This window comes from Somniosus microcephalus, unplaced genomic scaffold (assembly GCF_052327205.1).
Source record: "Somniosus microcephalus isolate GS21.2 unplaced genomic scaffold, FLI_Smic_1.0 unresolved_chr2, whole genome shotgun sequence".
In the NCBI taxonomy this organism is placed as follows: Eukaryota; Metazoa; Chordata; class Chondrichthyes; order Squaliformes; family Somniosidae; genus Somniosus; species Somniosus microcephalus.
In genome coordinates, this window is record NW_028225180.1 from 87,024,436 (window position 1) to 87,050,114 (window position 25,679).

General features: G+C 57.2%; 1 protein-coding gene across 1 annotated transcript in view; it reads left to right on the forward strand.

Annotated features, from left to right (window-relative positions):
- LOC147092958 (alpha-actinin-2) overlaps positions 1–25,008 on the forward strand; it is a 108,497-nt gene extending 83,489 nt beyond the window's left edge. The window contains exons 12-21 of the mRNA XM_085976291.1: positions 3,320–3,470; positions 4,397–4,505; positions 4,627–4,767; positions 11,318–11,500; positions 15,428–15,562; positions 15,823–16,002; positions 19,672–19,818; positions 20,928–20,993; positions 22,633–22,791; positions 23,714–25,008. Coding sequence (XP_085832417.1) covers positions 3,320–3,470; positions 4,397–4,505; positions 4,627–4,767; positions 11,318–11,500; positions 15,428–15,562; positions 15,823–16,002; positions 19,672–19,818; positions 20,928–20,993; positions 22,633–22,791; positions 23,714–23,872 — 1,430 coding nt within the window. The 3' untranslated portion in view covers positions 23,873–25,008. The remainder of the gene's footprint in view (positions 1–3,319; positions 3,471–4,396; positions 4,506–4,626; positions 4,768–11,317; positions 11,501–15,427; positions 15,563–15,822; positions 16,003–19,671; positions 19,819–20,927; positions 20,994–22,632; positions 22,792–23,713) is intronic.
- Positions 25,009–25,679: the final 671 nt, after the last annotated feature.

The window sequence follows — 25,679 nt, forward strand, 5'->3', positions numbered from 1 at the left end:
CCCGGGTAACTGACGGGGGGAGAGAGTGCGGGGCGCGGGTAACTGACGGGGAGAGAGTGCGGGGCGCGGGTAACTGACGGTGAGAGAGTGCGGGGCCCGGGTAACTGACGGGGGGAGAGAGTGCGGGGCGCGGGTAACTGACGGGGAGAGAGTGCGGGGCGCGGGTAACTGACGGGGAGAGAGTGGGGCCCGGGTAACTGACGGGGGGAGAGCGCACGGCACGGATAACTGACGGGGAGAGAGCAGGGTGCAGATAACTGACGGGGGAGAGAGAGTGGAGTGCGGGTAACTGACGGGGGAGTGAGAGTGGGGCACGGGTAACTGACGGGGGAGTGAGAGCGGGGTGCGGGAACTGACTGGGGGAGAGAGCACGGCGCGGGTAACTGACGGTGAGAGAGCGGGGCGCGGATAACTGACAGGGAGAGAGTGCGGCGCAGGTAACTGACGGGGGAGAGAGAGTGGGGTGCGGGTAACTGACGGGGGAGAGAGAGCGGGGCGCGGGTAACTGACGGGGGGAGAGAGCGGGGCACGGGTCACTGACGGAGAGAGCGGGGCGCGGGTAACTGACGGGGAGAGAGCGGGGCGCTGGTAACTGACGGGGGGGAGAGAGCGGGGCGCGGGTCACTGACGGAGAGAGCGGGGCGCGGGTAACTGATGGGGGGAGAGAGCGGGGCACGGGTAACTGACGGGGGAGAGAGCGGGGTGCGGGTAACTGACGGGGGGAGAGAGCGGGGTGCGGGTAACTGACGGGGGGAGAGAGCGGGGCGCTGGTAACTGACGGGGGGAGAGAGCGGGGTGCGGGTAACTGACGGGGGGAGAGAGCGGGGTGCGGGTAACTGACGGGGGAGAGAGCGGGGTGCGGGTAACTGACGGGGGGAGAGAGCGGGGTGCGGGTAACTGACGGGGGGAGAGAGCGGGGCGCGGGTAACTGACGGGGAGAGAGCGGGTCGCTGGTAACTGACGGGGGGAGAGAGCGGGGCGCGGGTCACTGACGGGGGGGAGAGAGCGGGGCGCGGGTCACTGACGGGGGGGAGAGAGCGGGGCGTGGGTCACTGACGAGGGGGAGAGCGGGGCACGGGTAACTGACGGGGAGAGAGCGGGTCGCTGGTAACTGACGGGGGGGAGAGAGCGGGGCGCGGGTCACTGACGGGGGGGAGAGAGCGGGGCGCAGGTCACTGACGGGGGGGAGAGAGCGGGGCGCGGGTCACTGACGGGGGGGAGAGAGCGGGGCGCGGGTCACTGACGGGGGGGAGAGAGCGGGGCGCGGGTCACTGATGAGGGGGAGAGCGGGGCGCGGGTCACTGACGGGGAGAGAGCGGGGCGCGGGTAACTGACAGAGAGAGCGGGGCGCGGGTAACTGATGGGGGGAGAGAGCGGGGCGCGGGTAACTGATGGGGGGAGAGCGGGGCGCGGGTAACTGACGGGGGGAGAGAGCGGGGCGCGGGTAACTGATGGGGGGAGAGAGCGGGGCGCGGGTAACTGACGGGGAGAGAGCGGGGCGCTGGTAACTGACGGGGAGAGAGCGGGGCGCTGGTAACTGACGGGGGGGAGAGAGCGGGGCGCGGGTCACTGACGAGGGGGAGAGCGGGGCGCGGGTAACTGACGGGGAGAGAGCGGGGCGCGGGTCACTGACGGGGGGGAGAGCGGGGCGCGGGTAACTGACGGGGAGAGCGGAGCGCAGGTAACTGACGGGGAGAGCGGGGCGCGGATAACTGATGGGGGGAGAGAGCGGGGCGCGGGTAACTGATGGGGAGAGAGCGCGGCGCGGGTAACTGACGGGGAGAGAGAGAGCGGGGTGCGGGTAACTGATGGGGGGAGAGAGCGGGGCGCGGGTAACTGACGGGGAGAGAGAGCGGGGTGCGGGTAACTGATGGGGAGGGAGCGGGGCATGGGTAACTGACGGGGAGAGAGAGCGGGGTGCGGGTAACTGATGGAGAGAGAGCGGGGCACGGGCAACTGACGGAGAGAGAGCGGGGCGCGGGTAACTGACGGGGAGAGAGAGCGGGGCGCGGGTAACTGACGGGGAGAGAGAGCGGGGCGCGGGTAACTGACGGAGAGAGCGGGGCGCGGGTAACTGACGGGGAGAGTGCGGGTAACTGACGTGGGGGAGAGAGCGGGGTGCGGGTTACTGACTGGGAGAGAGCGGGGCGCAGGTAACTGACGGGGGAGAGAACGGGGCGCGGGTAACTGACGGGGAGAGCGGAGCGTGGGTAACTGACGGAGAGCGAGTGCGGGGAGCGGGTAACTGACTGGGAGAGAGCGGGGCGCAGGTAACTGATGGAGAGAGAGCGGGGCGCGGGTAACTGACGGGGAGAGAGAGCAGGGTGCGGGTAACTGACGGGGAGAGAGCGGGGCGTGGGTAACTGACGGGGGAGAGAGTGGGGTGCGGGTAACTGACGGGGAGAGAGAGCGGGGCGCGGGTAACTGACGGGGGGAGAGCGGGGCGCAGGTAACTGACGGAGAGAGAGTGCGGGGAGCGGGTAACTGACGGGGAGAGCGGAGCGCGGGTAACTGACGGAGAGAGAGTGCGGGGAGCGGGTAACTGATGGGGAGAGAGCGGGGCGCGGGTAACTGACGGAGAGAGAGCAGGGTGCGGGTAACTGATGGGGAGAGCGGAGCGCGGGTAACTGACGGAGAGAGAGCAGGGTGCGGGTAACTGACGGGGAGAGAGAGCAGGGTGCGGGTAACTGACGGGGAGAGAGAGCAGGGTGCGGGTAACTGACGGGGAGAGAGAGCAGGGTGCGGGTAACTGACTGGGAGAGAGCAGGGCGCGGGTAACTGACGGAGAGAGAGTGCGGGGAGCGGGTAACTGACGGAGAGAGAGCAGGGTGCGGGTAACTGATGGGGAGAGAGAGCAGGGTGCGGGTAACTGACTGGGAGAGAGCAGGGCGCGGGTAACTGACGGGGGAGAGAGCGGGGCGCGGGTAACTGACGGGGAGAGAGCGGGGCGCGGGTAACTGACGGGGAGAGCGGAGCGCGGGTAACTGACGGGGGGAGAGCGGGGTGCGGGTAACTGACGGGGGGAGAGCGAGGCGCGGGTAACTGACGGGGGGAGAGCGGGGCGCGGGTAACTGATGGGGAGAGAGAGAGCGGGGCGCGGCTAACTGACGGGGAGAGAGCGGGGCGCGGGTAACTGACGGGGAGAGAGCGGGGCGCGGGTAACTGACGGGGGAGAGCGGGGCGCGGGTAACTGATCGAGACCCATCTTTCGGGGTTTATTGGATCGGGTGTAGAGTGGCTTCACTACCTCTCACCCCCTCGCTGACCCACCCTGCCTCTCGCCCCCTCGCTGACCCACCCTGCCTCTCGCCCCCCTCAGGTCAGGAGGAGATTCTGAACCGGAAGGATTACGAGTCGGCCTCGCTGATGGAGATCCGCGCCCTGATGAGGAAGCACGAGGCGTTCGAGAGTGACCTCGCCGCTCACCAGGACCGCGTCGAACAAATCGCCGCCATTGCACAGGAACTCAAGTAGGAAATCTCCCTCTCTCCCTCTCTCTGTGTCTCTCTCTCTCTGTCTCTCTCTCTCCCCATCACTTGGAGTATAAGAGTAAGGAAGTCTTGCTACAATTGTACAGGGCCTTGGTGAGACCACACCTGGGGTACTGTGCACAGTTTTGGTCCCCTTATCTGAGGAAGGATATACTTGCCTTAGAGGCGGTGCAACGAAGGTTCACTAGATTGATTCCTGGGATGAGAGGGTTGTCCTATGAGGAGAGATTGTGTAGAATGGGCCGATACTCTCTGGAGTTTAGAAATGAGAGGTGATCTCATTGAAACATACAAGATTCTGAGGGGGATTGACAGGGTAGATGCTGAGAGGTTGTTTCCCCTGGCTGGAGAGTCTAGAACTAGGGGCATAGTCTCAGGATAAGGGGTCGGCCATTTAGGACTGAGATGAGGAGGAATTTCTTCACTCAGAGGGCGGTGAATCTTTGGAATTCTCTGCCCCAGAGGGCTGTGGAGGTTCAGTCGTTGAGTATATTCAAGGCTGAGATCAATAGATTTGCAGACTCTAGGGGAATCGAGGGATATGGGGATCGGGCGGGGAAGTGGGGTTGAGGTCGAAGATCAGCCATGATCTCGTTGAATGGCAGAGCAGGCTCGAGGGGCCAAATGGTTCTTATCTCTTATGTCCTCTCTCCCTGTCTCTCTTTCTCTCTCTATCTCATTCTCTCTCTTTTCCACTCTCTCTCCATCTCTCTCTCCCTCACCCAGAGAAAATAGTTTCTCCCTATCAACTGAGCAACTCCTTTGAGCATCTCAAACACAGCGATTAAATCGCCCCTTAACCATCTGGACTCGGTGCAGCCCGTCCTCCGAATGTAACGCTTTCGGCCGCGGGATCGCGCTGTTCCTCCCACTGCCCTCACCTGCGCCTCGGTTGTGTGTTGCAGTGAGCTCGATTACCACGACGCCGCCACCGTCAACAGCCGGTGCCAGGGGATCTGCGACCAGTGGGACAGTCTGGGCACTCTGACCCAGAAGCGGAGGGACGCCCTGGAGGTAGGTCGACTGGACCTGTTGGGGTTGGCAAACTCACCGCTCTACTGACAAGAAGCTGCTTCACTCTTGTCTCTCTCTCTCTCTCTCTCTCTCTTTCACCCTTCCTCCGACCCCCCCCCAGCGAAACGAGAAACTCCTGGAGACGATCGATCAACTGTACTTGGAGTTCGCCAAGAGAGCCGCCCCCTTCAACAACTGGATGGACGGGGCCATGGAGGACTTGCAGGACATGTTCATCGTGCACAGCATCGAGGAGATCCAGGTAAGCGAAAAGGAAGAACGCCCATTTCTACAGCACCGCCTCCGGACGTCCCAAAGTGCTTCACAGCCAATGAAATGCTTTTGTTGAAGTGTGGTCGCTGTTGTAATGGTGGAAACGCGGCAGCCAATTTGTGCACAGCAAGCTCCCACAAACCAGCAATGCGACAATGAGCAGATCGTGCAACAGTTAGGTTTTCAACCTCGCACCGAGACCCGTTCACCCATCACCCGCCCCCGTGCTCGCTGACATACACTGGCTCCCGGTCCGGCAACGCCTCGATTTTAAGATTCTCATCCTGGTGTTCAAATCCCTCCATGGCCTCCTCGCCCCCCCTCCCTATCTCTGTAACCTCCTCCAGCCCCTACACCCCTCCCTATCTCTGTAACCTCCTCCAGCCCCTACACACCTCCCTATCTCTGAAATCTCCTCCAGCCCCTACAACCCTCCCTATCTCTGTAACCTCCTCCAGCCCCTACAACCCTCCCTATCTCTGTAACCTCCTCCAGCCCTACAACCCTCCCTATCTCAGTAACCTCCTCCAGCCCTACACCCCTCCCTATCTCTGTAACCTCCTCCAGCCCTACAACCCTCCCTATCTCTGTAACCTCCTCCAGCCCCTACAACCCTCCCTATCTCTGTAACCTCCTCCAGCCCCTACACCCCTCCCTATCTCTGTAACCTCCTCCAGCCCCTACAACCCTCCCTATCTCTGTAACCTCCTCCAGCCCTACAACCCTCCCTATCTCTGTAACCTCCTCCAGCCCCTACAACCCTCCCTATCTCTGTAACCTCCTCCAGCCCTACAACCCTCCCTGTCTCTGAAATCTCCTCCAGCCCCTACAACCCTCCCTATCTCTGTAACCTCCTCCAGCCCTATAACCCTCCCTATCTCTGTAACCTCCTCCAGCCCCTACAACCCTCCCTATCTCTGTAACCTTCTCCAGCCCCTCCTCCCTATCTCTGTAACCTCCTCCAGCCCCTACAACCCTCCCTATCTCTGTAACTTCCTCCAGCCCTACAAGCCTCCCTATCTCTGTAACCTCCTCCAGCCCCTACAACCCTCCCTATCTCTGTAACCTCCTCCAGCCCCTACAAACCTCCCCATCTCTGTAACCTCCTCCAGCCCCTACACCCTCCCTATCTCTGTACCCTCCTCCAGCCCTACACCCGTCTCTATCTCTGTAATCTCCTCCAGCCCCGAGAACCCTCCCTATCTCTGTAACCTCCTCCAGCCCCTATAACCCTCTCTATCTCTGTAACCTCCTCCAGCCCCTACAACCCTCCCTATCTCTGTAACCTCCTCCAGCCCCTACAACCCTCCTTATCTCTGTAACCTCCTCCAGCCCCACAACCCTCCCTATCTCTGTAACCTCCTCCAGCCCTACAACCTTCCCTATCTCTGTAACCTCCTCCATCCCTACAACCCTCCCTATCTCTGTAACCTCCTCCAGCCCCTACAACCCTCCCTATCTCTGTAGCCTCCTCCAGCCCTACAACCCTCCCTATCTCTGCAACCTCCTCCATCCCTACACCCCTCCCTATCTCTGTAACCTCCTCTAGCCTTACAACCCTCCCTATCTCTGTAACCTCCTCCAGCCCCTACAACCCTCCCTATCTCTGTAACCTCCTCCAGCCTCTACAACCCTCCCTATCTCTGTAACCTCCTCCAGCCCCTACAACCCTCCCTATCTCTGCAACCTCCTCCAGCCCTACACCCCTCCCTATCTCTGTAACCTCCTCCAGCCCTAGAACCCTCCGAGATCTCTGCGCTCCTCCAATTCTAGCCTCTTGCGCATCCCCCGATTTCCATCGCTCCACCATTGGCGGCCGTAACTTCAGCTCCTGGGCCCTGAGCTCTGGAATTCCCTCCCAAAACCTCTCCGCCTCTCTCTTTCTCTGTTTCCATGTTTAAAAACATTCTCAGAGTCCATCTTTTTGGCCGGGCTGATAGGCAACCCTCCTAACTCTCTCTCTGGGCGAGAGTCTGTTGAATTAGTCACTCCCCTCAGACCCCCCGCTCCGGTGAAACACCCCGGGATCTTTCCTATACAGAAGGCACTGTAGAAATGCCAGCTGATGTTGGAGTTGGGGAGAATTTCTAGACTTGACAAGACCGAGGTCCACCTATGTCACCTTCTACCATCCTGGTAGTCACATGATCCAACGGTAACGGAGTCATTACAATCACAGCAACCAGTCTCAATCAATGAGTCTACAACAGATCCAGACACGAGGCAAGGAAACCCCCAGTGGTGCAGAGCTTTGGGAACCACAGGTCCAAAGTCACCTGTTCCTCCCGAGCCCGCTACGCTCACCACACCACACGTCTCGTACTACTCGTATACTGTGCCCCAAAATGTTACTTTCGGGGAGAAATCGATCGAATTTGTAATTGAATGAATCAACACTGACTGCTTCCACCGTCTCCCTAAGGAGCCTGTTCCATAGATTGGCCACTCGCTCACTGAACTAGCTCAGGCCACGTCCTCTGGTTCTCCTGCTCCGGGCAAGGTGAAACAGCTGGTCACGGTCAACATTAACCAGTCCTTTTAGAACCCTAAAATCAGTAATCATATCACCGCCCAACCTTCTCCCTTCCAGTGAGAACATGCTCAATTTACACATCGTGTCTCATAGTCCAATCCCTCCTCACGGTCCAATCTCCCCTCACGGTCCAATCCCTCCTCACGGTCCAATCTCTCCTCACGGTTCAATCTCTCCTCACGGTCCAATCCCTCCTCACGGTCCAATCTCCCCTCACGGTCCAATCCCTCCTCACGGTCCAATCTCCCCTCACGGTCCAATCTCCCCTCACGGTCCAATCTCTCCTCACGGTCCAATCTCTCCTCACGGTCCAATCTCTCCTCACGGTCCAATCTCCCCTCACGGTCCAATCTCTCCTCACGGTCCAATCTCTCCTCACGGTCCAATCTCTCCTCACGGTCCAATCTCCCCTCACGGTCCAATCTCCCCTCACGGTCCAATCTCCCCTCACGGTCCAATCTCTCCTCACGGTCCAATCTCTCCTCGCGGTCCAATCTCCCCTCACGGTCCAATCTCTCCTCACGGTCGAATCTCCCCTCACGGTCCAATCTCTCCTCACGGTCCAATCTCTCCTCACGGTCCAATCTCTCCTCACGGTCCAATCCCTCCTCACGGTCCAATCTCTCCTCGCGGTCCAATCTCCCCTCGCGGTCCAATCTCCCCTCGCGGTCCAATCTCTCCTCCCGGTCCAATCTCCCCTCACGGTCCAATCTCTCCTCACGGTCCAATCTCCCCTCACGGTCCAATCTCCCCTCAGGGTCCAATCTCTCCTCACGGTCCAATCTCTCCTCACGGTCCAATCTCCCCTCACGGTCCAATCTCTCCTCACGGTCCAATCTCTCCTCACGGTCCAATCTCCCCTAACGGTCCAATCTCCCCTCACGGTCCAATCTCTCCTCACGGTCCAATCTCCCCTCACGGTCCAATCTCTCCTCACGGTCCAATCTCTCCTCACGGTCCAATCTCTCCTCACGGTCCAATCTCCCCTCACGGTCCAATCTCTCCTCACGGTCCAATCTCCCCTCACGGTCCAATCTCTCCTCGCGGTCCAATCTCTCCTCGCAGTCCAATCTCCCGCCGCGGTCCAATCTCTCCTCACGGTCCAATCTCCCCTCGCGGTCCAATCTCTCCTCACGGTCCAATCTCTCCTCACGGTCCAATCTCCCCTCACGGTCCAATCTCCCCTCGCGGTCCAATCTCCCCTCGCGGTCCAATCTCCCCTCGCGGTCCAATCTCTCCTCACGGTCCAATCTCTCCTCACGGTCCAATCTCCCCTCACGGTCCAATCTCTCCTCACGGTCCAATCTCTCCTCACGGTCCAATCTCCCCTCACGGTCCAATCTCTCCTCACGGTCCAATCCCTCCTCACGATCCAACCTCTCCTCACAGTCCAATCTCCCCTCACGGTCCAATCTCTCCTCACGGTCCAATCTCCCCTCACGGTCCAATCTCTCCTCACGGTCCAATCTCTCCTCACGGTCCAATCTCCCCTCACGGTCCAATCTCTCCTCACGGTCCAATCTCTCCTCACGGTCCAATCTCCCCTCACGGTCCAATCTCCCCTCACGGTCCAATCTCTCCTCACGGTCCAATCTCTCCTCACGGTCCAATCTCCCCTCACGGTCCAGTCTCCCCTCACGGTCCAATCCCTCCTCACGGTCCAATCTCCCCTCACGGTCCAATCTCCCCTCACGGTCCAATCTCTCCTCACGGTCCAATCTCCCCTCACGGTCCAATCTCTCCTCACGGTCCAATCTCTCCTCACGGTCCAATCTCCCCTCACGGTCCAATCTCTCCTCACGGTCCAATCTCTCCTCACGGTCCAATCTCTCCTCACGGTCCAATCTCCCCTCACGGTCCAATCTCTCCTCACGGTCCAATCTCTCCTCACGGTCCAATCTCCCCTCACGGTCCAATCCCTCCTCACGATCCAACCTCTCCTCACAGTCCAATCTCCCCTCACGGTCCAATCTCTCCTCACGGTCCAATCTCTCCTCACGGTCCAATCTCCCCTCACGGTCCAATCTCTCCTCACGGTCCAATCTCTCCTCACGGTCCAATCTCCCCTCACGGTCCAATCTCTCCTCACGGTCCAATCTCTCCTCACGGTCCAATCTCCCCTCACGGTCCAATCTCCCCTCACGGTCCAATCTCCCCTCACGGTCCAATCTCTCCTCACGGTCCAATCTCTCCTCACGGTCCAATCTCTCCTCACGGTCCAATCTCCCCTCACGGTCCAGTCTCCCCTCACGGTCCAATCCCTCCTCACGGTCCAATCTCCCCTCACGGTCCAATCTCCCCTCACGGTCCAATCTCTCCTCACGGTCCAATCTCCCCTCACGGTCCAATCTCTCCTCACGGTCCAATCTCCCCTCACGGTCCAATCTCTCCTCACGGTCCAATCTCTCCTCACGGTCCAATCTCTCCTCACGGTCCAATCTCCCCTCACGGTCCAATCTCTCCTCACGGTCCAATCTCTCCTCACGGTCCAATCTCCCCTCACGGTCCAATCTCTCCTCACGGTCCAATCTCTCCTCACGGTCCAATCTCCCCTCACGGTCCAATCTCTCCTCACGGTCCAATCTCTCCTCACGGTCCAATCTCTCCTCACGGTCCAATCCCTCCTCACGGTCCAATCTCCCCTCACGGTCCAATCTCCCCTCACGGCCCAATCTCTCCTCACGGTCCAATCTCTCCTCACGGTCCAATCTCTCCTCACGGTCCAATCTCTCCTCACGGTCCAATCTCTCCTCACGGTCCAATCTCTCCTCACGGTCCAATCTCTGCTCACGGTCCAATCTCTCCTCACGGTCCAATCTCCCCTCACGCTCCAATCTCCCCTCACGCTCCAATCTCCCCTCACGGTCCAATCTCTCCTCGCGGTCCAATCTCCCCTCACGGTCCAATCTCCCCTCGCGGTCCAATCTCCCCTCGCGGTCCAATCTCTCCTCACGGTCCAATCTCTCCTCACGGTCCAGTCTCCCCTCACGGTCCAATCTCCCCTCACGCTCCAATCTCCCCTCACGGTCCAATCTCTCCTCACGGTCCAATCTCCCCTCACGGTCCAATCTCCCCTCGCGGTCCAATCTCTCCTCACGGTCCAATCTCTCCTCACGGTCCAATCTCTCCTCACGGTCCAATCTCTCCTCACGGTCCAGTCTCCCCTCACGGTCCAATCTCCCCTCACGGTCCAATCTCTCCTCACGGTCCAATCTCTCCTCACGGTCCAATCTCTCCTCACGGTCCAATCTCCCCTCACGGTCCAATCTCTCCTCACGGTCCAATCTCTCCTCACGGTCCAATCTCCCCTCACGGTCCAATCTCCCCTCACGGTCCAATCTCTCCTCACGGTCCAATCTCCCCTCACGGTCCAATCTCCCCTCACGGTCCAATCTCCCCTCACGGTCCAATCTCTCCTCACGGTCCAATCTCTCCTCACGGTCCAATCCCTCCTCACGGTCCAATCCCTCCTCACGGTCCAATCTCTCCTCACGGTCCAATCTCTCCTCACGGTCCAATCTCCCCTCACGGTCCAATCTCTCCTCACGGTCCAATCTCTCCTCACGGTCCAATCTCTCCTCACGGTCCAATCTCTCCTCACGGTCCAATCCCTCCTCACGGTCCAATCTCCCCTCACGGTCCAATCTCCCCTCACGGTCCAATCTCTCCTCACGGTCCAATCTCTCCTCACGGTCCAATCTCCCCTCACGGTCCAATCTCTCCTCACGGTCCAATCTCTCCTCACGGTCCAATCTCTCCTCACGGTCCAATCTCCATCCCCTCAGTTATTCTGGTTTGCTCTCTTCTGTATCCTTTCAACAGCTGCCATATCCTCTTTGAACCATTGTGACCGTACACCTTGTGCTAAGTGCGGTCACACTGATGATAATGAAGATGATCAAAGGCTCACCTTGTGACTAATTGGAGAGCTCCTTCAAAGAGCCTGAGCGATCTCCTTCTGTGCTGTAAGATTCTCTCTCAGTTCCGCTCCTCATTCTTCCCGCAGAGCCTGATCACTGCCCATGAGCAGTTCAAAGCCACGCTCCCGGAGGCTGACAAGGAACGAATGTCCATTCTGGGGATCCAGAACGAAATCACCAAAATTGCCCAGACCTACGGAATCAAACTATCTGGAATCAACCCCTACACCAACCTGTCTGCCCAGGAAATCGCGGGGAAGTGGGACAAGGTGAGTCACCGGCCCGAGATCAGCATTCAGATCAAGCACAGAGAAATCCTGCACCATTGGGAGAGAGCGGGGCAGGGGGACAAGGTGAGTCACCGGCCCGAGATCAGCGCTCAGAGCAAGCACAGAGAAATCCTGCACCATGGGGAGAGAGCGGGGCAGTGGGACAAGGTGAGTCACCGGCCCGAGATCAGTGCTCAGAGCAAGCACAGAGAAATCCTGCACCATGGGGAGAGAGCGGGGCAGTGGGACAAGGTGAGTCACCGGCCCGAGATCAGCGCTCAGAGCAAGCACAGAGAAATCCTGCACCATGGGGAGAGAGCGGGGCAGTGGGACAAGGTGAGTCACCGGCCCGAGATCAGCGCTCAGAGCAAGCACAGAGAAATCCTGCACCATGGGGAGAGAGCGGGGCAGGGGGACAAGGTGAGTCACCGGCCCGAGATCAGCGCTCAGAGCAAGCACAGAGAAATCCTGCACCATGGGGAGAGAGCGGGGCAGGGGGACAAGGTGAGTCACCGGCCCGAGATCAGTGCTCAGAGCAAGCACAGAGAAATCCTGCACCATGGGGAGAGAGCGGGGCAGTGGGACAAGGTGAGTCACCGGCCCGAGATCAGCGCTCAGAGCAAGCACAGAGAAATCCTGCACCATGGGGAGAGAGCGGGGCAGTGGGACAAGGTGAGTCACCGGCCAGAGATCAGCGCTCAGAGCAAGCACAGAGAAATCCTGCACCATGGGGAGAGAGCGGGGCAGGGGGACAAGGTGAGTCACCGGCCCGAGATCAGTGCTCAGAGCAAGCACAGAGAAATCCTGCACCATGGGGAGAGAGCGGGGCAGGGGGACAAGGTGAGTCACTGGCCCGAGATCAGCGCTCAGAGCAAGCACAGAGAAATCCTGCACCATGGGGAGAGAGCGGGGCAGGGGGACAAGGTGAGTCACCGGCCCGAGATCAGCATACAGAGCAAGCACAGAGAAATCCTGCACCATGGGGAGAGAGCGGGGCAGGGGGACAAGGTGAGTCACTGGCCCGAGATCAGCGCTCAGAGCAAGCACAGAGAAATCCTGCACCATGGGGAGAGAGCGGGGCAGGGGGACAAGGTGAGTCACTGGCCCGAGATCAGCACTCAGAGCAAGCACAGAGAAATCCTGCACCATGGGGAGAGAGCGGGGCAGGGGGACAAGGTGAGTCACCGGCCAGAGATCAGCGCTCAGAGCAAGCACAGAGAAATCCTGCACCATGGGGAGAGAGCGGGGCAGGGGGACAAGGTGAGTCACCGGCCCGAGATCAGCGCTCAGAGCAAGCACAGAGAAATCCTGCACCATGGGGAGAGAGCGGGGCAGGGGGACAAGGTGAGTCACCGGCCCGAGATCAGCATACAGAGCAAGCACAGAGAAATCCTGCACCATGGGGAGAGAGCGGGGCAGGGGGACAAGGTGAGTCACTGGCCCGAGATCAGCGCTCAGAGCAAGCACAGAGAAATCCTGCACCATGGGGAGAGAGCGGGGCAGGGGGACAAGGTGAGTCACTGGCCCGAGATCAGCACTCAGAGCAAGCACAGAGAAATCCTGCACCATGGGGAGAGAGCGGGGCAGGGGGACAAGGTGAGTCACCGGCCAGAGATCAGCGCTCAGAGCAAGCACAGAGAAATCCTGCACCATGGGGAGAGAGCGGGGCAGGGGGACAAGGTGAGTCACCGGCCAGAGATCAGCGCTCAGAGCAAGCACAGAGAAATCCTGCACCATGGGGAGAGAGCGGGGCAGGGGGACAAGGTGAGTCACCGGCCAGAGATCAGCATACAGAGCAAGCACAGAGAAATCCTGCACCATGGGGAGAGAGCGGGGCAGTGGGATTAGTTTGGGGATTGATACAGGGCTATGGAGAGAGCGGGACAGTGGGATTAGTTTGGGGATTGATACAGGGCTATGGGGAGAGAGCGGGGCAATGGGATTAGTTTGGGGATTGATACAGGGCTATGGGGAGAGAGAGCGGGGCAGCGGGATTAGTTTGGGATTAATACAGGGCTATGGGGAGAGAGCGGCGCAGTGTGATTAGTTTGGGATTGATACAGGGCTATGGGCAGAGAGCAGGGCAGTGGGATTAGTTTCGGATTGATACAGGGCTATGGGGAGAGAGTGGGGCAGTGGGATTAGTTTGGGATTAATAAAGGGCTATGGTGAGAGAGCGGCGCAGTGGGATTAGTTTGGGATTGGTACAGAGCTATGGGGAGTGAACGAGGCAGTGGGATTAGTTTGGCGATTGATACAGGGCTATGGGGAGAGTGCGGGGCAGTGGGATTAGTCTGGGATTGATACAGGGCTATGGGGAGAGAGCAGGGCAGTGGGATCAGTTTGGGATTGATACAGGGCTATGGGGAGTGAGCGGGGCAGTGGGATTAGTTTGGGGATTGATACAGGGCTATGGGGAGAGAGCGGGGCAGTCGGATCTGTTTGGGATTAATACAGGGCTATGGGGAGTGAGCGGGGCAGTGGGATTAGTTCGGATTGATACAGGGCTATGGGGAGAGAGCGGGGCAGTGGGATTAGTTTGGGATTAATACAGGGCTTTGGGGAGAGAGCGGGGCAGTGGGATTAGTTCAGGTTGATACAGGGCTATGGGGAGAGAGAGCGGGGCAGTGGGATTAGTTTGGGGATTGATACAGGGCTATGGGGAGAGAGCGGGGCAGTGGGATCAGTTTGGGAATTGATACAGGGCTATGGGGAGAAAGCGGGGTAGTGGGATCAGTTTGGGAATTGATACAGGGCTATGGGGAGAGAGCGGGGTAGTGGGATTAGTTTGGGATTGATACAGGGCTATGGGGAGAGAGCGGGGCAGCGGGATTAGTTTGGGATTGATACAGGGCTATGGGGAGAGAGCGGGGCAGTGGGATTAGTTTGGGATTGATACAGGGCTATGGGGAGAGAGCAGGGCAGTGGAATTAGTTTGGGATTGATACAGGGCTATGGAGAGAGCGGGGCAGTGGGATTAGTTTGGGATTGGTACAAGGCTATGGAGAGAGCGGGGCAGTGGGATTAGTTTGGGATCGATACAGGGCTATGGGGAGAGAGCGGGGCAGTGGGATTAGTTTGGGATTGATACAGGGCTATAGGGAGAGAGCGGGGCAGTGGGATTTGTTTGGGGATTGATACAGGGCTGTAGGGAGAGAGCGGGGCAGTGGGATTAGTTTGGGGATTGATACAGGGCTATGGGGAGAGAGCGGGGCAGTGGGATTAGTTTGGGATTGATACAGGGCTATGGGGAGAGAGCGGGGCAGTGGGATTAGTTTGGGTATTGATACAGGGCTGTAGGGAGAGAGCGGGGCAGCGGGATTAGTTTGGGGATTGATACAGGGCTGTAGGGAGAGAGCGGGGCAATGGGATTAGTTTGGGGATTGATACAGGGCTATGGGGAGAGAGCGGGGCAGTGGGATTAGTTTGGGGATTGATACAGGGCTATGGGGAGAGAGAGCGGGGCAGTGGGATTAGTTTGGGGATTGATACAGGGCTATGGGGAGGGAGCGGGGCAGTGGGATTAGTTTGGGGATTGATACAGGGCTATGGGGAGAGAGAGCGGGGCAGTGGGATTAGTTTGGGATTGATACAGGGCTATGGGGAGAGCGGGGCAGTGGGATTAGTTTGGGGATTGATACAGGGCTATGGGGAGGGAGCGGGGCAGTGGGATTAGTTTGGGGATTGATACAGGGCTATGAGGAGAGTGGGGCAGTGGGATTAGTTTGGGGATTGATACAGGGCTATGGGGAGAGAGCGGGGCAGTGGGATTAGTTTGGGAATTGATACAGGGCTATGGGGAGAGAGCGGGGTAGTGGGATTAGTTTGGGGATTGATACAGGGCTATGGGGAAAGAGAGCGGGGCAGTGTGTGTTCGCTGCCCAGTTGCCCCTGCTGGTATTAACCCTTCCATCCCTGGGTCCACAGGTCAAGACACTGGTGCCTCACAGAGACCAAACTTTGCAGGAGGAGCTCGCCCGCCAACAGGCCAACGAACGCCTTCGCCGCCAGTTCGCAGCCCAAGCCAACGTCATCGGCCCATGGATCCAGACCAAGATGGAGGTAAGAGGGACCTTTACTCTGCATCTAACCCCGTAACCTGGAAAATAGTATACTCCTGATTCTGAAGGCATGAAAATGGTTTGCTTCCTGAATATTGACGTCGCTCACCTTGATAAACAGATAAAATGGAGTGAAGGTTGCAAAGGGAATGGGCGGGTAACCGAGGAAGGTGCCAGTCTATCACGTAAAGGTGGGGCGAAAGTGCAATTGCTTGCTGTGGAGACCAGTCTGCTGACTGTATGTGTGTCTCTCTCCCTCAGGAAATTGGCCATATTTCCATTGACATCACGGGGTCACTGGAGGACCAGATGAACCACTTGAAGCAGTACGAGCAGAACATCATCAACTACAAGTCCAACATCGACAAGCTGGAGGGTGACCATCAGCTCATCCAGGAGGCCCTCATCTTCGACAACAAGCACACCAGCTACACCATGGAGGTAGGCCGCCCGAGCCGTGGTGCTGAATTGGCAACCGAGAGGTCATGAGTTCAGAGGGCACGGAGATGGCACCGGCAAAGTGACCATGATAGTTTCCCGGATCGATGTAAGAACTCAACTGGGCTCACTCCTGCCCTTCAGGGAAGGGAACCTGCCACCCTGATCCAGGAACAGAGGAGCAGGAGGAGGCCATTCAGCCCCTCGAGCCTTTCACACAGGAACAGGAGGAGGCCATTCAGCCCCTCGAGCCTGTTACACAGGAACAGGAGGCCCATTCAGCCCCTCGAGCCTGTTACACAGGAACAGGAGGCCCATTCAGCCCCTCGGGCCTGTTCCGCCATTCAATGAGATCGCTGCTGATCTGTATCTTAACTTCATCCACCCGCCTTGGTTCCGTAACCCTTAATACCCTGACCCAACAAGAATCTCTCCATCTCAGTTTTGAGATTTTCCAATTGACCCCCAGCCTCGACAACTTTTTTGGGGGAGAGAGTTCCAGATTTCCGCCACCCTTTGTGTGAAGAAGTGCTTCCTGACATCACCCCTGAACGGCCTGGCTCTAATTTGAAGGTTCTGCCCCCTTGTTCTGGACTCCCCCCACCAGAGGAAATAGTTTCTCTCTCTCGACCCGATCGAATCCTTTAATCATCTTAAACACCTCGATTAGATCACCCCTTAATCTTCTAAACGCGAGGGAATACAAGCCCAGTCTGTGCGACCCATCCTCGTAATTTAACCCTTTTAGTCCCGGGTATCGTTCTGGTGAATCTGCGCTGCCCCCCCTCCGAGGTCAATAGACCTTTCCTGAGGTGCGGGGCCCAGAACTGAACACGGTTACTCCAGATGGGATCGAACCAGAGCTTCTTGCAACGGTAGCATCACTTCCAGCTCTTTGTATTCCAGAACCCTTGAGATGAAAGCCAACATTCCATTAGCCTTTCCAATTATCTACTGTGCCTGTCCACCAGCCTTTGTAGTCTGGACCGACACGTGACTCCAATCCCACACCACCCGCTTGCCTCTTGGTGCCCTCGGGGCGGCTATGGGTGGGGAATGAATCCGGGCCTTGTCCGCATCCTCAGATGGCCGAGGACTCGACGCGACTCGCTGTGTAGGGGAGGGAACCCGATCCCTTTGGAGCTGGGGTTCACTCCAGCCCAGACTGACGGACGGAGGGGGATGGTCTCCGCTGTCTCCTGCCTCAGACGTGGAATGGGTTTGGAGCCACCTTGACATTGTGGTCAATGGACTTGGACCCACAACAGAAAATCGCCCCTCTCGCTACCGTACTCAAAGCCCGTGGATTGGGCTGGGACAGTGGGGGTGGGGAAGACATTCAACCTGCGCTGGACTAAGGCACATTGTTGGGGGGAAAGGAGAGGGAACTTTACTCTGTATCTAACCCGTGCTGTACCTGCCCTGGGAGTGTTTGATGGACAGTGTAGAGGGAGCTTTACTCTGTATCGAACCCGTGCTGTCCCTGCCCTGGGAGTGTTTGATGGACAGTGTAGAGGGAGCTTTACTCTGTATCTAACCCATGCTGTACCTGCCCTGGGAGTGTTTGATGGGACAGTGTAGAGGGAGCTTTACTCTGTATCTAACCCGTGCTGTACCTGCCCTGGGAGTGTTTGATGAGACAGTGTAGAGGGAGCTTTAATCTGTATCTAACCCGTGCTGTACCAGCCCTGGGAGTGTTTGATGGGACAGTGTAGAGGGAGCTTTACTCTGCATCTAACCCATTGCTGTAACTGCCCTGGGAGTGTTTGATGGGACAGTGTAGAGGAAGCTTTACTCTGTATCTAACCCGTGCTGTACCTGCCCTGGGAGTGTTTGATGGGACAGGGTAGAGGGAGCTTTACTCTGTATCCACCCCGTGCTGTACCTGCCCTGGGAGTGTTTGATGGGACAGTGTAGAGGGAGCTTTACTCTGTATCTAACCCCGTGCTGTACCTGCCCTGGGAGTGTTTGATGTGACAGTGTAGAGGGAACTTTACTCTGTATCTAACCTGTGCTGCACCTGCCCTGGGAGTGTTTGATGGGACAGTGTAGAGGGAGCTTTACTCTGTATCTAACCCATGCTGTACCTGCCCTGGAGTGTTTGATGGGACAGTGTAGAGGGAGCTTTACTCTGTATCTAACCCGTGCTGTATCTGCCCTGGGAGTGTTTGATGGGACAGTGTAGAGGGAGCTTTACTCTGTATCTAACCCGTGCTGTACCTGCCCTAGGAGTGTTTGATGGGACAGTGTAGAGGGAGCTTTACTCTGTATCTAACCCGTGCTGTACCTGCCCCAGGAGTGTTTGATGGGACAGTGTAGAGGGAGCTTTACTCTGTATCTAACCCGTGCTGTACCTGCCCTGGGAGTGTTTGATGGGACAGTGTAGAGGGAGCTTTACTCTGTATCTAACCCGTGCTGTACCTGCCCTAGGAGTGTTTGATGGGACAGTGTAGAGGGAGCTTTACTCTGTATCTAACCCATGCTGTACCTGCCCTGGGAGTGTTTGATGGGGACAGTGTAGAGGGAGCTTTACTCTTTATCTAGCCTGTGCTGTACCTGCCCTGGGAGTGTTTGATGGAACAGTGTAGAGGGAGCTTTACTCTGTATCTAACCCGTGCTGTACCTGCCCTGGGAGTGTTTGATGGGACAGTGTAGAGGGAGCTTTACTCTGTATCTAACCCGTGCTGTACCTGCCCTGGGAGTGTTTGATGGGACAGTGTCGAGGGAGCTTTACTCTGTATCTAACCCGTGCTATACGTGCCCTGGGAGTGTTTGATGGGACAGTGTAGAGGGAGCTTTACTCTGTATCTAACCCGTGCTGTACCTGCCCTGGGAGTGTTTGACGGGACAGTGTAGAGAGAGCTTTACTCTGTATCTAACCCGTGCTGTACCTGCCCTGGGAGTGTTTGACGGGACAGTGTAGAGAGAGCTTTACTCTGTATCTAACCCGTGCTGTACCTGCCCTGGGAGTGTTTGACGGGACAGTGTAGAGGGAGGTTTACCCTGTATCTAACCCGTGCTGTACCTGCCCTGGTAGTGTTTGATGGGACAGTGTAGAGGGAGCTTTACTCTGTATCTAACCCGTGCTGCACCTGCGATGGGAGTGTTTGATGGGACAGTGTAGAGGGAGCTTTACTCTGTATCTAACCCATGCTGTACCTGCCCTGGGAATGTTTGATGGGACAGTGTAGAGGGAGCTTTACTCTGTATCTAACCCGTGCTGTACCTGCCCTGGGAGTGTTTGATGGGACAGTGTAGAGGGAGCTTTACTCTGTATCTAACCCGTGCTGTACCTGCCCTGGGAGTGTTTGATGGGACAGTGTAGAGGGAGCTTTACTCTGTATCTAACCCGTGCTGTACCTGCCCTGGGAGTGTTTGATGGGACAGTGTAGAGGGAGCTTTACTCTGTATCTAACCCGTGCTGTACCTGCCCTGGGAGTGTTTGATGGGACAGTGTAGAGGGAGCTTTACTCTGTATCTAACCCGTGCTGTACCTGCCCTGGGAGTGTTTGATGGGACAGTGTAGAGGGAGCTTTACTCTGTATCTAACCCGTGCTGTACCTGCCCTGGGAATGTTTGATGCCGATCCTCTATATGGAACGGATTGTTCGGTCGACTCTCGCTGTGATTCAGGATGTCCCCCGACTGACCCTTGTACTCTCCTCCCCTCAGCATATTCGTGTGGGCTGGGAACAGCTGCTCACCACCATCGCCAGAACCATCAACGAGGTGGAGAACCAGATCCTGACCCGTGACGCGAAGGGAATCAGCCAGGAACAGCTCAACGAGTTCAGAGCCTCGTTCAATCACTTCGACAGGGTGAGAGGGAGAGAGACGGAGAGACAGAGAGAGACTGATATTTGTGATGTGAAATAGACGGAAGAATTTCTCCTTCTAAAAATAGTCTGTAATTACATCGAGTCCAGAGCACAGGAACAGGCCATTGGGCCTCACAGCTCCGTGCCGGTGTTCCTGCTCCACTCGAGCCTCCTCCCACCCCTCTTCATATCACCCCATCAGCATATCCTTCTATTCCTTTCTCCCTCATGTGTTTATCCAGCTTCCCCTTAAATGCATCGATACTATTCGCCTCAACCACTCCCTGTGGTAGCGAGTTCCACATTCCCCCCACTCTCTGGGTAAAGAAGTTTTTCCTGAATGTGGGATCTCGGGAGTAGAACTGTGCACAGTGCTCCAAGTGTGGGATATGGAGACCAGAACTGTGCACAGTGCTCCAAGTGTGGTATATGGAGACCAGAACTGTGCACAATGCTCCAAGTGTGGTATATGGAGACCAGAACTGTGTACAGCGCTCCAAGTGTGGTATATGGAGACCAGAACTTTGCACACTGCTCCAAGTGTGGTATATGGAGACCAGAACTGTGCACAGTGCTCCAAGTGTGGGATATGGAGACCAGAACTGTGCACAGCGCTCCAAGTGTGGTATATGGAGACCAGAACTGTGCACAGTGTTCCAAGTGTGGTATATGGAGACCAGAACTGTGCACAGTGCTCCAAGTGTGGTATATGGAGACCAGAACTGTGCACAGTGCTCCAAGTGTGGGATATGGAGACCAGAACTGTGCACAGTGCTCCAAGTGTGGGATATGGAGACCAGAACTGTGCACAGTGCTCCAAGTGTGGGATATGGAGACCAGAACTGTGCACAGTGCTCCAAGTGTGGTATATGGAGACCAGAACTGTGCACAGTGCTCCAAGTGTGGTATATGGAGACCAGAACTGTGCACAGTGCTCCAAGTGTGGTATATGGAGACCAGAACTGTGCACAGTGCTCCAAGTGTGGTCTAACCAAGGTTCTATGCCAGAAAGAGGAGGATTAACACACACAATCCCCGATCCAAGCACAGGTAACTAATCACTATTTCTCTCTTCCATATCTTACTCAAAATAATCGTGAAATGGAGTAGAAGAGGAACGGCAAGATGGAACCCGATGACTTTAGAGCCTGCCTCATCTCCATGGGTTATGATCTGGTAGGTTTCTTAAAGCAGAGCTGCACAAAATGTCCGTGAACTGTCACACCCATCGCTCCTCCTGCCTGCAGTGCTCTGTCCCAGTGTCCGTGATGACCACCGCGATGCCAATCTTTGAGCTCCCACCGCGAGGGGCTGTAACACTCGAACCACTTGGCAAGGCCCCTCTCAGACTTGGCAAGCGGGCTGCCGAGGTGTCTGGAGATTTGCCCGCATGGTTTTGTGTATTCCGCCCGCCGCCAAGGCGCACTCTGCAGCCATTTGGCCTGAATGCTGATATCAACAGCCTCAGCCGTCCTCTTCGGGATTGGCGGGCACCGTCGAGGGAGCACCCTTTGTTAGTTCGCTCTGGAATTGTAAACGCGGAATAACGCTGCTTGGTCCTGAAGTCTGTGAAGAACGTGCTTAATAGCCCATGGCCGGAGAAGATACTTTGGCCTAGAAATTGGGTTGGGGCGCCAAAGTGGTGCAAAAGTCGCCTGAGCGCAGGATTTAGCGCAGCGATCGAGGCTTTAGCGATCGCCAGATATTCAGTTTCATTGCCCCTCGAGGGACACAGGGCGAGGCTCGAGGCGCTCCGCATCCCTCTTAGGGCGCTGAAACTGAATATCGCAGCGCAATGTGCCGCAGCGCCACACGCTGCGGCACGGCACGCTGCGGTACTGCAGGCCTTCCTCCCACTGTTAAGGGGGAGGGGCCTGCAACAGTGCGATCCCCGCTCGCGAGTGCCGGCAAACGAGCCCAGCACCAAGGAGAAGTGCCGGTCTCTCGGGAAACAGCCGGCAATGCCGCGGGGGGGGGCGGGCGGCGGGGGTTCGGAGGCCGGGGACGGAGGTGCTGGCAGGCGGCCGCCAAAAAAGGCGGCCGCCCCGCCCTGCACCTCCACCTTAACTTGCGCCGCTGCCGGCACAGTAAGGCCCCATGAACTGGGCGCGGGTGCGGCACTCGCTACCAAATATCGCGAATGGGGCGCTGCGCACACCGATAACGTTACTGGTGGCGGCGCAGCACAAATGTATAACGCCACCATTAGCGCCCCTGCTGAATATCACGGGAGACGCAGCCAGTGGCGCTACAGCCACTGACTGCCTCTTTAGGCGCTAACAGGTGGCGCTACTCACCCAATTTCTCCCCCTTTATCTCCAAAATGTTCTGCCCAGTAATGACAACACAGCTGTGGGTGGCCATGGTTGCTGTTGGCAGGGCGGCCATGTTTGCTGTGGGCAGGGTGGTCATGTTTGCTGTGGGCATGGTGGCCATGTTTACTCTGGACAGGGTGGCCATGTTTGTTTTGGGCATGGTAGCCATGTTTGCTGTGGGCATGGTGGCCATATTTGCTGTGGACAGGGCAGCCATGTTTGCTGTGGGCATGGTAACCATGTTTGCTGTGGGCATGGTGGCCATATTGGCTGTGGACAGGGCAGCCATGTTTGCTGTGGGCATGGTGGCCATGTTTGCTGTGGGCATGGTGCCCATGTTTTCCTCTGTAACACATTGTTCCTTTCCCCCAATCTCCAGATTTCCTTGCTGCACTTTCCCCTTCACTATCACTTCCATCCACAGCTCATACCCTGATTCTGTTGATTCCTGAGCTAGTTGGTGTTGAATATTCTCTCTCTTTTCTCCTTTACCTCAACAGGGAGAGGTAGAGTTTGCCCGCATCATGACCCTCGTTGACGCCAATAACACTGGCGTGGTAACCTTCCAAGCTTTCATCGACTTCATGACCCGCGAGACGGCCGAAACAGACACCGCCGAACAAGTCATGGCCTCCTTCAAAATCCTGGCTTCCGACAAGGTTTGTGTCAGATTACAATTTCTACTAACCTCAATTTCAGGTTGGCCGCCAGCGAGTCAATGGATAAAAGGGTCACGCGGTGAGGTATTGAGCCGGCGAGACCGGGAGGATCCCAGGGCCCATCTCTGTTCAGTTAGCCGGGAGCAGCCAGGAGAGAGAATGATGTTCTACAAGCAGGGTTTGCCACCCGCCTCACGCCTGTTCAAAGACCCACTTTGGAAAGGAGATGGTTTCGTTGGCAGGTGTTTGCTGGGCCCCACACCCTGGGTGAGGTCACGCAGCTGCCTGCTTAGCATAGCTGTCATTCACCAAGGCTAATCAGCCCAGTAAAAACCAGGCACAACCTCTGTCCTACAACTTTATTGGTCCATGGAACCTTTTAGAGTGAGCTTTACTCTGTATCTAACCTGTGCTGTACCTGCCCTGGGAGTGTTTGATGGGACAGTGTAGAGGGAGCTTTACTCTGTATCTAACCCGTGCTGTACCTGCCCTGGGAGTGTTTGATGGGACAGTGTAGAGGGAGCTTTACTCTGTATCTAACCCGTGCTGTACCTGCCCTGGGAGTGTTTGATGGGGACAGTGTAGAGGGAGCTTTACTCTGTATCTAACCCGTGCTATACCTGCCCTGGGAGTGTTTGATGGGACAGTGTAGAGGGAGCTTTACTCTGTGTCTAACCCGTGCTGTACCTGCCCTGGGAGTGTTTGATGGGACAGTGTAGAGGGAGCTTTACTCTGTATCTAATCCGTGCTGTACCTGCCCTGGGAGTGTTTGATGGGACAGTGTAGAGGGAGCTTCACTCTGTGCTGTACAAACATCCGGGAAAGTCTCCCATGCCCCACTTATGCGAGTTAGTTATCACATGAGTGGTGTGGCCACTTGCTCAGCGTAATGGCAGATCTAATGTCTCTTGTGCCCTCACAGAGTTACATCACGGTCGAAGAGCTGCGCAGGGAGCTGCCCCCGGAGCAGGCCGAGTACTGCATCAGCCGGATGACCATCTACACCGGCGCGGACGGGATCCCCGGCGGCCTGGACTACATCTCCTTCTCCAGCGCGCTCTACGGAGAGAGCGACCTGTAAAATGCTCACCTCTCCCCTTCGCCCTCTCGACCCTGCTCCCTCCCTCTCGCCCTTTCCATTCCCCGTTTTTTCACCGTGTCCGTCCGCTTTGCAGTCCTCCCTGGCGCAAAACAAAATGGCCAACAGAGAGCCCGCTGAGCGTCCGAAAATGTCTTCCCCCGCCGCCGGCAACAGAGCGGCCCAAGCAAACTCCATAGTTGAAGAGGTCACTTGCTGCTGATCGATGGAAAATGGGTGCGATGTTAATTAGTGGGGGGGGGGGGCGTTTTACCCCGGCAGGGGCTTTGCAGAGTCCAAATGTGCCGCACATCCTGTCCAACGATGGCAGCTACCCTCGTACGGCCCTGGAACGTTCCCGGGAGGCGGCCATCTTGCAGGTGGATGGGAAAACGCGTTCTTAACCCCCCCCCCGCCCATTTCGATCCCCGGCCACACAGTTTCCACCCACCCCACCCATCTTCCCTCCGGGAACAAGGCGTCGGAACGGCCCCCCTCTCCCGCTCCCGTGGCGCCGCGTTCCCATGGGGGATCCCACCCACCCCACCCCAACCGGCCTCTCTCCCGTCGCCCTCCCTGAACGCTCTCTCTCCCTCTTGACCCCCCTCTCCTTCCCCTCCCCTCCTTCCTCTTCATAGCAGCTGTTGGCCAACCCAGTGGGCCTCGTGCACCTTGACCTTTGAGTCGTGCGGGCAGCTCCCCCCTCCCCCCCCGAACACACGGCCGGTAACCGACGGCCGTAAGGAGGAGCCACCCGCAGTTCGAGCTTACGGCAACGCGCGGGTGGAAGCCCGGGCTCCTGACATTCAGCGGATCCTCCCCACCCCCGTTCCCCCCCCCCCCACAATCTCGTCCAGTAGCCCCTCTGCTTTTAAGTGTCGCTCCCCTTCCGTCCCTCCGCCGCCCCCCTCTCAAAACCCCGAAAACTTTTATTTATTTTTGAGAACCAGGCTTAAGACGATTGAACGCTAGGCCCGTGACTGGCTTGCGCCAAGGGGGCGATCGAAGAGTCACTCTGGCGAAGACTGGTGAAGCCAACATTGACGCAAAGCGAAGGCGGGTGGGGGGTTTGTCCCTTTAAATGACAGATTGTTGCACATCCCTTGTACGTGGAGAAAATAAAACTATTCTTAAATCTACCTTTCGCATTGAACTTTCTTTTTAATGATCACTCTCGGTGATGTGGGCCCCTGACGTAAGAAACCTACCAGGCACTTGGTCTAAGCGTTAAACAAAGCTTTAATCAACTGTTTTACAACATGGAGGTCTAGTTGTGTCCTTCACTAGTTCCTGTTAAGAATGTCCTGAGCAAGCTGGGCCCGTGCCCGAGTATTTATACTCTCCCTGGACAGCGCCACCAGCAGGCCACCCAGTATTATTTCATAAGTCTTTCTTTCATGAATGACTGATGTCAGGCACCACAGGTAACATTCACACCACACAAGTGCCAGGCAATGACGATCTCCAACAGGTGAGAGTCTAACCACCTCTTGACGAAGGGTTTCGACCTGAAGCGTTGACTCTGTTTCTCTCTCTCCACGGATGTTGCTTGGCCTGCTGAGTTTTTCCAGCATTTTCGGTTGTTATTTCGGATTTCCAGCATCTGCAGTATTTTGCTATTGTACGAGAGTCTAACCACCTCCCCTTGACATTCAACAGCATTACAATCGCCGAATCCCTCACCATCAACATCCTGGGGGTCACCATTGACCAGAAACTTAACTGGACCAGCCACATAAATACTGTGGCAACAAGAGCAGGTCAGAGGCTGGGTATTCTGCGGCGAGTGTCTCACCTCCTGACTCCCCAC